Source organism: Labrus bergylta, chromosome 19, assembly GCF_963930695.1.
Source record: "Labrus bergylta chromosome 19, fLabBer1.1, whole genome shotgun sequence".
NCBI classification, from domain to species: domain Eukaryota; kingdom Metazoa; phylum Chordata; class Actinopteri; order Labriformes; family Labridae; genus Labrus; species Labrus bergylta.
Window position 1 is genome coordinate 24,550,895 of NC_089213.1, and position 14,811 is coordinate 24,565,705.

The 14,811-nt window shown below is 41.3% G+C and overlaps 1 protein-coding gene across 2 annotated transcripts; it reads right to left on the reverse strand.

Annotated features, from left to right (window-relative positions):
- Positions 1 to 496: 496 nt before the first annotated feature.
- On the reverse strand, positions 497 to 5,216 carry eomesa (eomesodermin homolog a). Of its 2 annotated transcripts, XM_020640280.3 has the most exons (7): positions 3,803 to 5,216; positions 3,207 to 3,361; positions 2,400 to 2,521; positions 2,041 to 2,199; positions 1,827 to 1,888; positions 974 to 1,695; positions 497 to 844 (listed from the first exon to the last, which is right to left on the reverse strand). In XM_020640280.3, exons 1-7 carry the CDS (start codon positions 4,498 to 4,500, stop codon positions 831 to 833), a joined length of 1,932 nt encoding a protein of 643 aa, XP_020495936.1. In that variant the 5' UTR covers positions 4,501 to 5,216; the 3' UTR covers positions 497 to 830. The 2 variants fall into 2 exon arrangements, with proteins under 2 accessions (XP_020495936.1, XP_020495935.1); XM_020640279.3 differs by having other exon boundaries at positions 497 to 1,695.
- Between the last annotated feature and the right edge of the window lie 9,595 nt (positions 5,217 to 14,811).

Genomic DNA, 14,811 nt, shown 5'->3' on the forward strand with positions numbered 1-14,811 from the left:
ACAAAATATGATTTATGAGCAGAGAATGTAACAAAATGATCTCAGACTGAAGCAGTGATGTTGCTGGTTACTATTCCCCTTCTTCCATGCAGTAAGCTTTATATTCATTACAAGATATGTTGATTGTTTGTACCTAATATTGTTTAAATGATAGTGATGCAATTGGTGTTTTCATAGCCGAATGGAGAGCTTTTATTAAAATGCAGGGTAGGTTCTAATATTTTCATATTGTTACAGTAAATCAGGAGGTCTCATTTTCAAAGGCAAAACAAAAGTTCTGTTCCAGTAGGGTTAGAGTCCCACTATATAAACACATTCTCTGCATTACTAAGAAAGCACATTTTTATTTGGATTCATTTGACAAGTCATTTTTTTATAATACTGAGACAGTTTCAGTATTGTTGTTGTAAAATGTGTGGATCTTTATGAACAAAAACCAGTCTCTGACCTGTCTTTATATGAATAAAACATACATAGAAAATCATGTGGACACCACTTTGTGAAAAGCTTTTTTTATTATCCATTTAATAACACCTCCATGAAGACGATTTGTACAAGATACATCACATTCTAAAGTGCACGAATACTGTACAACGAAATTGACTTAAATACGCAGGGAGAGGAGGGAAAGGGGGGGGGGCATAAAATCAAAATCACATTTGTAAAATAAAATAGAATAAAACGTTTTTAAAATAAATTGATTTTAAAAAAATGGGGGGGGACATGCTTTTTGAAAAACAACAAATCACTATGCATGTTTCTGCTCAGGTATGTGAGAGGGGTTGGCCTGGGAAAATAACCTTGTGCAGCTTGCTTGGGGGGGGAGAACACTAAGCTTTGGCACCTTTAGAGAAAAGAGAAAAAAGACATTAACAAGGAATGGAGAGCACTCAATAATAAAACCAAAGAATAAGATTTGAGCTTCAATGAATACAGTCTTAGGGGCTTGTGTAGAATGCATAATAACCCATGCCTTTTGGGTTGTCCTTGTTGTACTCTTCTGTGGTCAAGTCCTCGCACTTGATTGTCGGGGAGTTCTCCGTGCTAGAGCCCCCGGGAGACATTCTGCGTCTCTTGCACACCACCGAGTACACACCAGAATCGGTAGAGTCCACTGATTTTAGTGAGTGGGACGTCTCGATCCAAGTTGAAACAGGTGGCGCGCTCTCCTCTGGTAGCTTGTCTTTTGTAACACCGAGCTGGTCCTCAGGGAAGGCTGGGGGGCTCGGGCGAGGGGACCAGGGCAGACCGGTGGTCATCTTGCGCTGATACGAGCTTCTGGTGCCCCATCCTGCGGCCATAGAGGCGAAGGCCGAGTCTGGGTAGTAGCTGAGGGCGTGGGACGTCTGCAGGGAGAGGGGTTTGATGCCGTAGGAGAGGAGGCTGCTGGTGGAGTAGTCGTTCTCATACGACAGATCCAGCTTGTTGGAGCCCGGTTGCTGGACCGGGGGGACGAACCAGCGCTGGGCGGAGGCAGCAGCTGCGCTGGCATCCTCGCTCTGCGGGGAAAGAAGGCTGTTGGTTTGGGGGACTGCCCGTTCACTGGTGTAGAAGCGGTTTTGTGGCAGGTTGTTGACAAACTGGTCCTGAAAGAAAGGCTGCATGGCATAGCGAGCACCAGGGACGATTTGGGTCGAGCGAGGAGAGTCTGTGGGTGACGGTGTCAGCCTGTCGCTCTCTGGGGCCGTGTACATCCTGTGTGACAAATGATAGAAACACACAAGAGAAAAATGATGAGAGAATATTCAGGGTCAGAGATATGCATCAATTTGTGGAACACAAAAACAAACAGATCGACCGCACTGCTTTGTGTGCAAGAAACGTACGAGTCATAGTTGTCCCGGAAGCCTTTTGCAAAGGGGTTGTGATCTATCTTGAGCTGCGTGATCTGAAAGAAAAAAAGGAAATGCTGCATGAATAAGGATCTAAATGCAAACCACTTCACAACTACAAAGTAATTTTAACAAACCAAGAGGAGCATATTTCATTTAGTTTTATAATTCACAACTCAGACAAAACATGTATCATTAAAATGCTTACATCTGTGTTCTGGTAAGCAGTGACAGCTATAAACTGGTTCTCTGGGAAAGTGAAGGTTTGAGTTCTGGCCTCGTTGCTCATGTCCTCCACGCCTTCTTCTGTCACCTCCACAATGTGCAGCCGCGGTTGGTATTTGTGAAGCGACTGCAAGACGATCATCTGTAGAGGAGAAAAGTGTAAAGCTGTCAACTTTTTGCAGCCTGCATGAATCTATTTGTGCACAAAAAAAAAAATCAGATGATATTTAATATCTTAAGATGCAGTCAAACATGAAAAAACAATCTAAAAAAAAACACCTTTTAAAGGAAATAAGCCCAGAAAGAGTAAAAGAAGGAATATGTAAAAAACCAGTTTCTAACCTGTGTGTTGTTGTTGTTTGCTCCTTTATTGTTGGTCAGCTTCAGTTTGCCAAAAGAGATTTCTTGCCTCATCCAGTGAGCTCCAGTGTTCGGGGATTCAGGATGAACATACATTTTGTTACCTGAAATAGAAATCACATTTACTAATCGTCTCTCGTCAGTACTAAGGCAAAAAAAGAAAAGAAATAGAGATCAAGTCTATGCAAAACATGCACATGATAAATTATATTTTATTTATTGGCTGACATTTTATTCAATTGCTGATAAAAGGTATTTTTTTATTTAAAAAAACATAAAATGTGACTTTTTAATGTGCTGTGAAGATAATGAAAAAATGTAGATATAGAAAAAAAAAAGGGAATTTATTAATTTAAACGTTTTTTATTTTTAACTTAAGTTTTTATTTTATTTTAGCAGAAGCTGAAAATGTCTCCCATAAAATATATTTTCTTTTATCATTAAATTTGTAACTTAATTATTAATTTGAGTTCTTACAAGCATTTAACCTAAAAGTGCAGAATTTACTTGGTTCCTGAAACCTTGATCTAAATTTTCTGAGCAGTCAAAATTGTTTGAGTAAAATCACTCCACTTTGCAGCCTATCGAAAATCTGATTTGAAGTAAGAATGTCTTAAAAAAAAAAAATCCAAACACACTAATTTTGTGTGTTGAAGCTCGAAAGATTTATTGCAACATCTGTGATTTTTTTCCGATCCAAGGTTAATTTTCTAGAATCTATAAAACACAATCTATAAAACACAATCATACTTGTAGAGATGATCGAGCTTTGTTGATTCTCTTACCCACCTTGCATATTATTGTCTGCTTTTCCACAGGTGACCCACTTCCCTCCCTGAAAGCGCCAGTGATTCGGGTCAGCCAAAACCACTTCTACGAAGACGTTGTAATGGGCCGTGAGGTTGAGTCCAGTGATGTTGAAACTGAGGAATGGGAACATTCGTCTGGGGGGAAAAAATTCAAACAGAAATAATTCAAACAGCTGTGCGAATAAAAAAAGGTTAAAATAAACAAAGCAAAACAAACTTTCGCAGTGACGGACGCGTGGCACTTGGCATTATCTGTGTCTTGTATTTCCTTGTAAATGTAAATTCCACCAGTGTCGTTTAACCTGCTGTGTATGTGTGAATTTAAGATTTAGCAGGAACGAAAACTTGCATTGTATTATCCAAAAACCACAGAAATGCGTTTAAAAAAGATCTGAAGGGTGTGAGTATTTTTTTGCTCATGCGTAAAAGTTGTTTTAAAAAGGCCAGCATCCCGTAAAATTATAAAAACGAATTTACTAGTTTTACAAAAACGATTTTTTGTTTGTTTGTTTCGTGCACACATTTGTCTTATGTTTGAAGGTGGTCTTTGGAGCCTCCGTCAGCGCATCTTCTTACCTGCCCTGCTTGGTAATGATCATCTCCGTCTGATGCCGGTGGAACTTGAGCCACAGAGGCCGGTTGCAAAGATAGACCTGCGCCCTGGCTCCGGCTGCAGACCCTGGTAGAGACATTGAGCTGATCCCCGTCCCTGCCCCGGGATAGGAGGGGTACAAACAGCCCGGCCCCTGGCTGAACTGATACCCTCCGCTGCTAAACTGACTCCGGCCGGTGCATACGGACGAGGAGGAGAAGCCTGTTGGTGGCAACACGGAACCGTAATGAAGCGAAGCTGGGTACCTGGAGCTGCTGGAGCCGCTGTACACTGACCCGGTCTGTCCTGCGTAAGGGAAGAGTGAACAGGGACTCGCCATGTCGGAACTCGCCTGGGAAGACGAGATGAAGTATCTGTCAGAGCCAAGTTCGTCTATGTTGTAACGCCTCGCAGTCGTCAACTCGTCCTCACCAAGCACCGGGGAGCCTTTCCTTCCATCCGGCCCGGTTTTAGTGAAAGTGTCCCCCTCTCCCTCTCCCAACATCCCGCTACCCAGGTACTTCTTCGGCGCGCTGGATTCTGATTCCGTCCGCTCCACTTCTTGATACTCGAGCTGTGATGACGGCCTCGGGCTGTTGTTGGCGCTGTCCGACGATGAGAGGTTGTAAAAGGTTTTGGGTAAATTGATGCTCGTGCTGGGTAGGATGTTCTCTAGCTGCATTGTTTTAGATCTTACAATTTAAAAAAAAGAAGAGCTTCAAGAGTCCAGAGAGTGAATCTCAGCCGAGAAGGCGACACAAAACCACCGCGCCTCCCCTCCCTGACAAAATGATGGAAGGAGGTAGAACCTGCTTCTCACCTCCGGATTTTCAGCTCAGATTATGGGCTGGACATGGGCTGTTTAGCAGCTCTTATAAGATGTACTTCTCCACACACCCAACTGATTGCAAGCGAGAGGGGAGGAGCTTTTGTTGAGGCATGCGGGGGCACGAGCCCTCTCCATAGCCAATGAAAGCCCTGCTTTAATTCAATTAGAAAGCGTATGGTGGAAATAATAGAGACAAATTGTCCTGACTGTCGTTAATGTATACTTACTTAGATATCATGGATAGGCCTCTTAACCGAAGTAGAAATCTATCCACAAGTCGAATATTTAACGACACTTAAAAAATAAATCTCAAGCTCAAATATAGTTGTAGAAAATAGGTGAAACCTTTTTTCTTTAAGAGAAAAAACGACAAGAAGATTTTTTTTTCACGTGTCACCTCAAACACAAAATCCCTCAGCACCGAGCACAATCAACTCTAAACTTCAGCTTCACGTCATCACTTCCAACACAGCAGCTAAATCCACATTCAGATGTAGCTTTTCAGATGACTCACACTTAACCAAAAAAAGGCTTATTCTCCATGTTCAGCAAGATCCATCCCCCCCACCCAAGCAAACGTCTCCAACACGTTTAAAAAAAAAAATCACATGTGCACCTTGTTTCCTATAATTGGCCTCCGTCGCCTCTTCCACTTCCAGGTTTTCAGTCCAGGCTGTAATAAAACAATCGGCTGTCAACGGCCTGATAATAAAGGCCTGATATTAAACAGACCAGCATTTTTTTCTACAATTCATTTTGTCTTAATTAAAAACAAAATATACGTCGAGTTAATTCAGTGTTTAGTTCTTTCTGAGACACAGCTGTCCTTCTTTTCCCCCTCACGGTGTGCGACAAACGGGGGGGTTTTTTTGCCTGTATTTCCGGGAAACTGGAAAAAGTAAAATAGGCCTTCAAATGACATCTTTTCTCACATTATTCAAATATTTATTTTTTTATTATAAACTCAGCCTTTGGGTTTAATTTCTCTCTCTTTTTTTTTATACAACTGACACGCAGTGCAAACGTATTGAATGAGATATTAGTTTGTGTTAAAAGTTGCATATTTAAAAACAATTAAAAAAACCATTTTGATAAATGAAATCGTTTCAATTTGTTTATCCTTACCTTAAAATAAAACAATGTAAATAATCAAATCAATCTTAAGATATGCATTTGGAATATTTGTATGCAATTTTAATTGATAGGCTCCAAAAGAAAAATGCTTTCTTTTTGCATTTGAAAAAAACAAAACAAAAAGGGTTAAGAGAGTTGATCTTACGGAGTTGAAGAAACATTAACACTGCAGGTAAAGCCTATGCGTAAAGGAACAGGGGACACTAAGAGGTAGAGAAAAACAACAACATTTGTTTGGTTATTATTAAAAACAAGACGATTTATAAAATCATTCTAGAAGTGTATAGTATTTAAGAATTAGAATTTACTGCCAGAGAGTCTGGGCCCACACACACACACACACACACACACACACACACACACACACACACACACACACACACACACACACACACACACACACACACACACACACACACACACACACACACACACACACACACACACACACACACACACAGAGTGAAAAAGCGAGTGTGAGAGATCGAAAGCAGAAATAACCAGGGAAACATGTCACACAACAAACGTCGTTCAAATTGCACACAGACCTGATGACAAACCGGAACAGCGCCCTCTAGCGACCGCTCAGGATGACTGTGTAACATTTCCATCATTTCTCATATTAAAGTAACTTAACACTGCAGGAGAGCTGCATGCAGACCTTTAACTCTCACTTCTTCCACTTGAATCTCACTTTACATCATCTTCAGCTGCTGTGAACTCAGCTCGTGCCTGTGTGTGTGTGTGTGTGTGTGTGTGTGTGTGTGTGTGTGTGTGTGTGTGAGTGAGAGAGAGGGCAGTTTGTGCATGTGTGAGTCTTAAAGGAAGCTGGAGGGGGAGCAGGGGGTGAGATGAATTTGGGGAAAATGGGGATACAAATCTGTGAAAAGCTGAGGGAGAGTCTCGGCTGGAGGCAGATTGGCTGGTGTCATAAATGGGACAGTAAAGCTGGCTATTGGGCCATCGGGGGACCGGAGCTACATGCACACAGCAAACAAGCTGTCAATCAAAATCAAAATCCCAGGCCCTTTTCTTCTGTATGAAGACGAAGACTTTTTTATTTCCACCAAAAACAAAAAATCAAAACCAGTCCTATTATTTATTTTGACCTGTTCTCAACACTTATCAGCAACATAACCAAATCCTGATTTTCACCAAATCACCTTATTTCTGTTTGCTTGTTGTAAGAAAATCCAGAATTCCTCAGGGAAACCGGTAAAATTAAGTCACTGCAGCAGTTGGATCTACAAAACAGGGTTGCTGACTGTCATTGATTCCATGTTTGCAAAATCCGGAGAGTGAAAACGTTGTGATTTTCCAGGAAATCCCTAAATCTTTGAGGGAATGGAAATGTATTTAAAAAAGGGGAAAATTAACAAGAACTGCAATATGAATGATGAGCATTTCACACTGTGCTTTTTTGTCAATCAGTGTGCAGAGGGGCTGCTCTCTTGACTCGGTGTTGCTTCATTCTATGATAAAAAGGGGAATCTATTGTTTAAACTGCATTTGTATAAGAACTAAAGTCAAGCAATTTCACACCTGAGCTGTCAACACCTCATTAGTGCAAACCTGTCGTATAGCTTTTTTTGTTTCCTTGCATTGTCATCTTATAACCCCAGCTGCTCGGGCCCAGCCTCTTTGGTCCTTTCAAAATCGTATTAAAATAAAAGTCAAGAGAAATTTTCTTTGCATGAAATATTTCCAAACTGATCATTGCACTTTACGGTGATGTTTCACACATGATTACAAGCCCATTGAGGGGAAATCTTGCTAAAACAAACTTAATGCTTTTGCTTTTAACTGCCCTGGTTGAAACTCTGTAGGTTTTTTCCAAAAACGACACCAAAGACTGTTTGAAAGCTAAGAAACAAAATAAAAGTGATTTACAGGCCACCTATAAATAAACTAATTCCAAATGAGGTGGATGTTTCAGTGTGACTCATAAAGGAGCTCCCACTTGTGACCTGTCAGCATGTTTCTTGACCACCTATAAAAGTCCAAGTGTGTCTGAGATGACCCTCTTTGGCCCCGAGCCAGGGCCTGCGCGACAGGGGAAGGGAAGTCTTACCATATTGTTGTCAGAGTAGATCATCAAGAGAGCACATGAAAGGAATACATTCCAGGTTTTATGGGCCAAGGTGGCTGCTGAAGCCTTTGCTCTGGAGTGAATTCATGTACCCCATTGCAAGGATTAATAACGCAAGTCTCATTAGAGATCCTCGCCACCGAGACCCCTGGAGGGAGGGGTGCTGGGAACAAGACCAAGTGCAATGTGCACCGTGTCAGCGCTGTGCTCCTCCGCAAATCATCATCCTCAGGAACATTTTTATTGGAAAGAATTTATTTCACAAGTTTATCAAAGATGTCCCTCAGTATATTTTCCAGTGTGTGGGGATGGCTAACATTTAATCAAAGCAGTAGTCTTTACACAAGGAGAGCTTATGTTACAGACATGCTGCTGTCTTCAAAGATACCAAGGTGACAGCTTTCATGAATTTCCATTTGGGTACATATTGCTTTCATCAATTCCTTTTCTTATTTCCTTGTCAGTACCGTTTTCCTCACGATTTACGCCTCACAAGGTTCTCCCTCTGGACTGGACAAAATGCATTTGTGTAAAATAAGGGCTTCATATTTTTGTCAGAATGCATTTTCTTTTACCTATACTCACAGAACATTATAATATGTAAAGTGTATTCATGTTTAGGCTATTTCATTCCAGCAGAGCAAATTATCATGAAATGGGAATCTTCCCCATCTGTAACCAGTCAGTGAGTGAAACCCGGGGGAATACACTCTGTATATGCAGCACGTTTGAGTTCCTCAAAATACATTAAAATACGCCGGATTGCATTAAACCATCAGATGCTACTTTGCGTCATATCAACAAATAAGTCTCGATGTCAGCATGTTGCTGCATGCATGCATGTGTGTGTGTTGTTTTCTGTATTTGTGTGTGTGCGGTCTGTGGAGGGTGGATTATTGCACAAATGTATCTGGGGATATGTGAGCCCTATACTTTGATGCAGAGGTTTTCAGGGGGCAATGGTAATCCAGTGTGTTAAGACAAATCTTAGAAAAAGAAGGTGTACTGACTGAATTCAGGGAAATAGGATTGAAGCTGCACTCACTGTATTTGATTCTCCAAGGCATGATAACATGATTTTTGGATTACTGCATTATAGGAAGTGTCACCCAGGGCCTGTGGGGAAAGCAGTAGGTACACACTATGGAGGGGAGAGTGAGTTTCAACAATATGTGCTTCTTTTTTCTTTCTCTTAAATAAAATTATCTTCAGGCACTGTCATGCTTATTGCAGTAGTGATGTTTTTCAGATGATGAGAATATGATTTATAAATAGAGTCTATTTAAAAAAACACAAATCTTGTACTATCATTATGCAGATGATACCCTGATGTACCTCCCACTTAAATGTGTGATCTATGCAGTATTAACCTCTAAAAAATGTACCTGTAAAATTATAAAGCTTAACCAAAATACAATTGAGGTTTGAAATTTATCCCTGGCAGATATATTTCCAACCACAATCAAAAAAGAAAAGTCCAATTGCAAGAAATCTCAATGAATGAAAAACCAATTAGCAAATTTGTGTGTGTGTGTGTGTGTGTGTGTGTGTGTGTGTGTGTGTGTGTGTGTGTGTGTGTGTGTTTTATATACCAGCAAATCACAACTAAAGTTCTCTCATGACACTTTAGATAAAGAGCAGGTTAAGCCCATGCTCTTTTGAACCCGCGCTTGGCAAGATTGACAAGGAAAAAACATTCACAGGCAGAAACCTCAAGCACAACCAGACTCAGTTTATGGACGGCCGTCTGCTGTCTGCTTCTTTTTGACACCTGACACCATAGATCAACAGACCAATCACTGCTCTTCATCCCTCTCAGAGAAGTGAACATTTACAGTTATTGGCCCTGACTTGTTGTTAAGACTTGCTAGTCAACCTGCTATCTTTTATTTGTATTTAACATATTGGTTGTGCTGTATGGGTGATGACTTAAATAAAGCACTTTGGTCAACACTATTTTCCTCTTTTCTTTTTTTATGTGCTCTATTTAAAAAAAAACATGCTCTATATAAAAAGTTACTAAAAATTATCTAACGATACTTTCAGCTGATTCTGTCCTACTTGGATTTTTAAGTAAATTAATCACAGGCAGCATTCTATTTAACCATATTTTGTCTCTGAACTTGGTAAACAGATCACTACACTGACTTTGACACATCTGCCCCTTTACTTTCACCCACTCGTGTCGTCATGAAGCAAATGGTATGCCAGTGGTCCGAATCTAACCCTCATCCCTGTTTTAGCATCAACCTTTGTTGACCCACTTCTCCCAGCCCCTTCCTTCTGAACCACTGGAGGAATTGACATGAGGGACCAAAGCAAAATAGCAGGTGCTAAAAGTTTGACAGCGTAGACTGGACATACGTGTTCCCTGGAACGTGAGGTGTAAGGGAGGGTGGCGTTGTCATATCGACTCGGCATTAAGCCCCCATGATAACGTGCCCTCTCTAACAGGCATATATACTCTCTTGGATGAGGAGAGTTGGGGTGAGTCGGGGGGACTCCCACTCTCCAGTCAACCAACCATGGCCACCAAGACAGCCCAGCCCAGCTCACCCCTGTTCCTCTGTCCTTTCCCAAAGCACTATTACTGCCAAACAAGCTGGGCTTTTATCACATCGCTAACCCTGACTCAGAAACTGCATTTCAGGAGGACTCTTTATTTTTTTCTCCTCTTGCCTTTTTTTTTTTTTTTTGGACAGGGAACACTAACAGATTTACACCACAGGAGTATTCTGCTGCTGCTCCTGCCTCAATGTGGTTAAATCAGTGAGTCAGAAGTGAGAATGTAGAGTTTTAACACTTCTCTCTCCTGGTATGAAAGCTTCTAGAGCAACACAGAGGAAAGCCCTAACTGACTTACTGTCTACCAGCCACAAGGCATATGCTAGTGTGAGAGAGGTTATGTAGACATGATTAATGGTTTAAGGTTGACCCCCCTAGTGAAGCCTCGGCATCTTTAGCCTCCTCTTGGGAGTTGGGCCTACATTCACAGTGCTAGAAGGCCCTCAGATGCCCCTCTGTGCAACACAAACATCATCACATCCCTCTTTAAGGCCTCATTTATAGAAGACTGGGCACATTTAAGTCAATATTGTTATTTCTTTTCAGTGCTTTGTGCAATAAAAATAGTTGATAAAATGCCAAATGATCCACTGAATAGGCTCTGTTTTCTGCTCTGGAGAAATGCATCCAGCAGCCATTAGATATAATTAGAGACCACAGAATGCTCTTGTATTAAAACATTTGCAGCAATTTGGCAGCTGTATAATTTAGATGTACTGGATCATGCCATGCACATACATGCACAACAAACATGCACATGCTCACACACAAACATGTACACATGTCGGCGTGCATGCACACACGCTCATATATGCACACACAGAGGGACCTCAGTGCAGCGGACACCTTCAATATTGAACCCAGACCCAGGCCCGGTCTCTGTATTTACATGTAAATGGTCTACAACAATCTGCGGCCCCTCTCGTCTGCTCGGTCCCTGCAGCCGTCTGGGCCTGGGGAAGAGAGCTACTAGTCAGATGGGGGGACCACATCAGATGGGCTCCCGTGGTTATGGAGCCAAACGCTCGGAAGGGAGAGGGAAGAGGCTGCCTGCCTGGCAGCCACTGAAACAGCAGGGACTCCCACATATCATGGAAGAGGTCCATGGTTTTGGTCTTCTTTCTATGACTGAAGAGCAGAGATGGGATGTAAAGGATGAAGCAAAAGGCCTGTGTGGGTCAGAGAGCTGAAACCAAAGCAGGCAACAGTTACTTTAAAGGGAGGCCCACTTATGTTTCTCATGCGGTAAAAGTAGGTGGGACAGTTTATTCAGGTTCTCTAGAAGAGGGCTGAAAACCTGGTCCCTTCCTTGTGGGTAGAGGTGTCATATTTGACAAGTGTATATGTGGATGTGGAGGGGTGGGTGTCAATGATAAGAAATTATGAACAGCAGTGAGCATGCATATCCAAGTCACATGGCGCAGGGAAGGAGCCTGCCTGTGTTTGTTCCGTATGATCGTCTGTCGAGTGTTTGTGTGTCCTTCTGTGCTGGCGGGTCAGATATGGTGGAGGTCTAGACACATGGAGCAAACATTCTGTCTGACGGGGGGAGCGCTTGTTTCGAGGTTCATCTGATGGTTGTGGACCTTGATAGAACAGAACAGCCGAGACAGGCTGGACCCAAACCCAGCGATAATGGTCCAGACTTTATTTCAAAAATCTGCTCTGTGTTTAGATCGCAGAGTCCCCTCAAAAAATTGGGACTTTTAGTTGTTCATGTGTTTCACACACTGTGGAATGAATAATGTCTTAGTGTCTGAATACATTCAAATAGCTGTAATTAACATGAACAATTAAAAAACTGTATTTACTTGGTTTGCAAATGAACAAACTCATGACCAAGTCATCAAGGGTATGCATTAATACTGTAGAATATTTATACTATTGCTTGAGTAACTTGAGTTGCTTATTGAATGTATAGTTTGACATTTTCTGGAAAAGCACATTTATTTTAGAGTAAGATTCAAAGTTTGAAACCACTCCAAAATCTTTACTGGGATAAGAAGAAATGGGGGAAAAAAGCTAGCCATGGCTATGTACAGAGGTTACAAAATCCCATAGACAGGGCCCAACGTTCTCTAACAAAAACATGAAGCTCAAATTAAAACAATTGCTGGTATAAGCCAGATGTGCAGGAGTATTTATCACCCTCGAGCCCTCACAAGCAACTAGTGTAAACTCCAGAAGACGTAGTCAGAAAGCTTCCTAATACAAAGAGTTGCTTAGTGATAGTGATACTCCCCTTGAAGTTAAGACTATATCCTGATGAGGATAAAAGTTATTCACAAAGCAACTTAAGAGCACTCCTAATGTGAAAACTGTTCAGAGTAGTGGGGAGGATTTTGAAGAGTATTAAGAGAAGCAGAGAAGAAAATGAGAGAAAGACACAGAGATATGTAGAAATGTTCTCCAAACACTGAATAACAGTAAGCTATTAGAAATGCGCTCACATCTCCCACCCAACACAACAACACAGTATCACCGTAAATGAAAGCAATCACAGCAATATGATATTTGGCACCTGTAAAAAAAAATACAACAGTGAAGCAGTGGTGACTTGGGTCTGTTACAACCGTCAAACAGGAGGGCGATCACACAAACAATAGCAGCGCTGTCAACAGCTTTAAATTAATATCAAGTGGATTAAGTTGTAAAATGACCAGCATGGTAAGTAAAGGCGAGCAAATAAATATATAGTCATTATGTGATGAAGATACTACGCAGGAGGGCATGTGTTTTAAACTAAACTATATACTTTTACAGTAAGGATTACAGTTTATTAAACAGAGATGTTCATTACACAAAATAGTGTTCATAGTTACACAGTGTCTGAAGAGATTATACTTAGTTGTTACCAGTAATAATATTCTTCCTGGGGTCCACACATCTAGATTCTATGATTTTTCTGACCAAGTTCACTGGCCTCCTATTCCCATGATCACTAAGAGAGCATTTCCTTGTTCATTGTTTAGCACCAATACACCAAGTCAAATTCCTTGTATGTGTAAATGTACTTGGCAATAAAACCAGATTCTGATTCTGATTTTTTCAGTTTGTCCTCCTACTTTGGAGCAACCAATAACCGTTTTTGAAAGAATATGTCATAGCCACGGGGTCAACCTCTGTCCCTTTCTTGCTCTGAGTTGTTCAGAGATTGTTCCTTAAACTAGAACTCCTTCCTAGATTCTTTTAAGATAAGTTAGGACATTTCTGAGAGCATTCTCAGAATGTTTGTGAATACAGGCCCAGAAGATGACCACTCTTAACAGGATATAATCCTTGAACAATGGCTGCTAATTTGTTCTACTAACATTAAAAAGGGTATGGATGTTCTACTCCCCTTGTGGGCAAAAACACAATTTGCATTACTTCCTAAATGAAGTCTTCTAAAACTGAAAAAAAGGAAACTTTTTAACTTTCCCAATCTGGATGACCTTGAAGGAATACAAACTGAACTTCCTTTGCCTCCTAGATCAATGGCGCTCCTTTCCTTTTGGTTCTTGGTATTGTTAGCACACTTTCTGTAGTTGCTGCACCTATACCAAAGGATAACTTCTTGAGTGAGTAATGCTATGCATCAAATTTCTTTCTCTATTGCTCAATAGGTTTACACATACATGGAGTGGAGAACGTTCCCACGGTCAGACAGAGAAGCAAACTGAATGTGGGGCTGAATAAATTATTTTAATGTTTGCAGTCATCATTTCATACTGACTATATTGTGCAACAAACATTTAGATAATAACAGGTTAACTAAAACAACTTGCTGACTACCTTTTAAGATTTGGGAAGATGGATGGAGGATGATGAAACATATTAATAAAGCAGACATCAGCCCATGGCAGTGTAGGGAACCACATGTTAGCGTGGTGAAAACCTCAACTGTCATCACAGCTCTGATGGATGCAACAATGGGCAGCCTTCAGTTCAAACTATGACTTGGCAGTGAGGGGGGGACACAAGGCTAATACCTTCCACGCCTGGTTAAAAGAACGTCCCCCACCTCCTCACCAGCCCAAACAGCGATCACACCTATAAGTGCAGAGGCAGACGAAAAGGGGAGCCCCAGGCTGATGTGGTCTTCATATAGCTGTGTGAGTGTGTGTGTGGGTCCCTATGTGTTTCTGCCGTGTCCCTGTGTTTGTGTGTGTGTACGTGAAAAGCTGTGTGGGGGACAATGCAACACGTTAAACCAATGTGGGAGGTGTGAAGACAGGGGATCTGCTGCAGTCAAAATGAACAAAGAAGAAAACTGCCTTTGCTTTGTTTTCACGACTTGAGAAACTGAAATTAATTATGATCCTTGTTAGGCTTTTTAGTTTTGCTGGGCTCCTATAGAGTTGTTAATTATTGGATGTCATATTTATCAGGGTGCT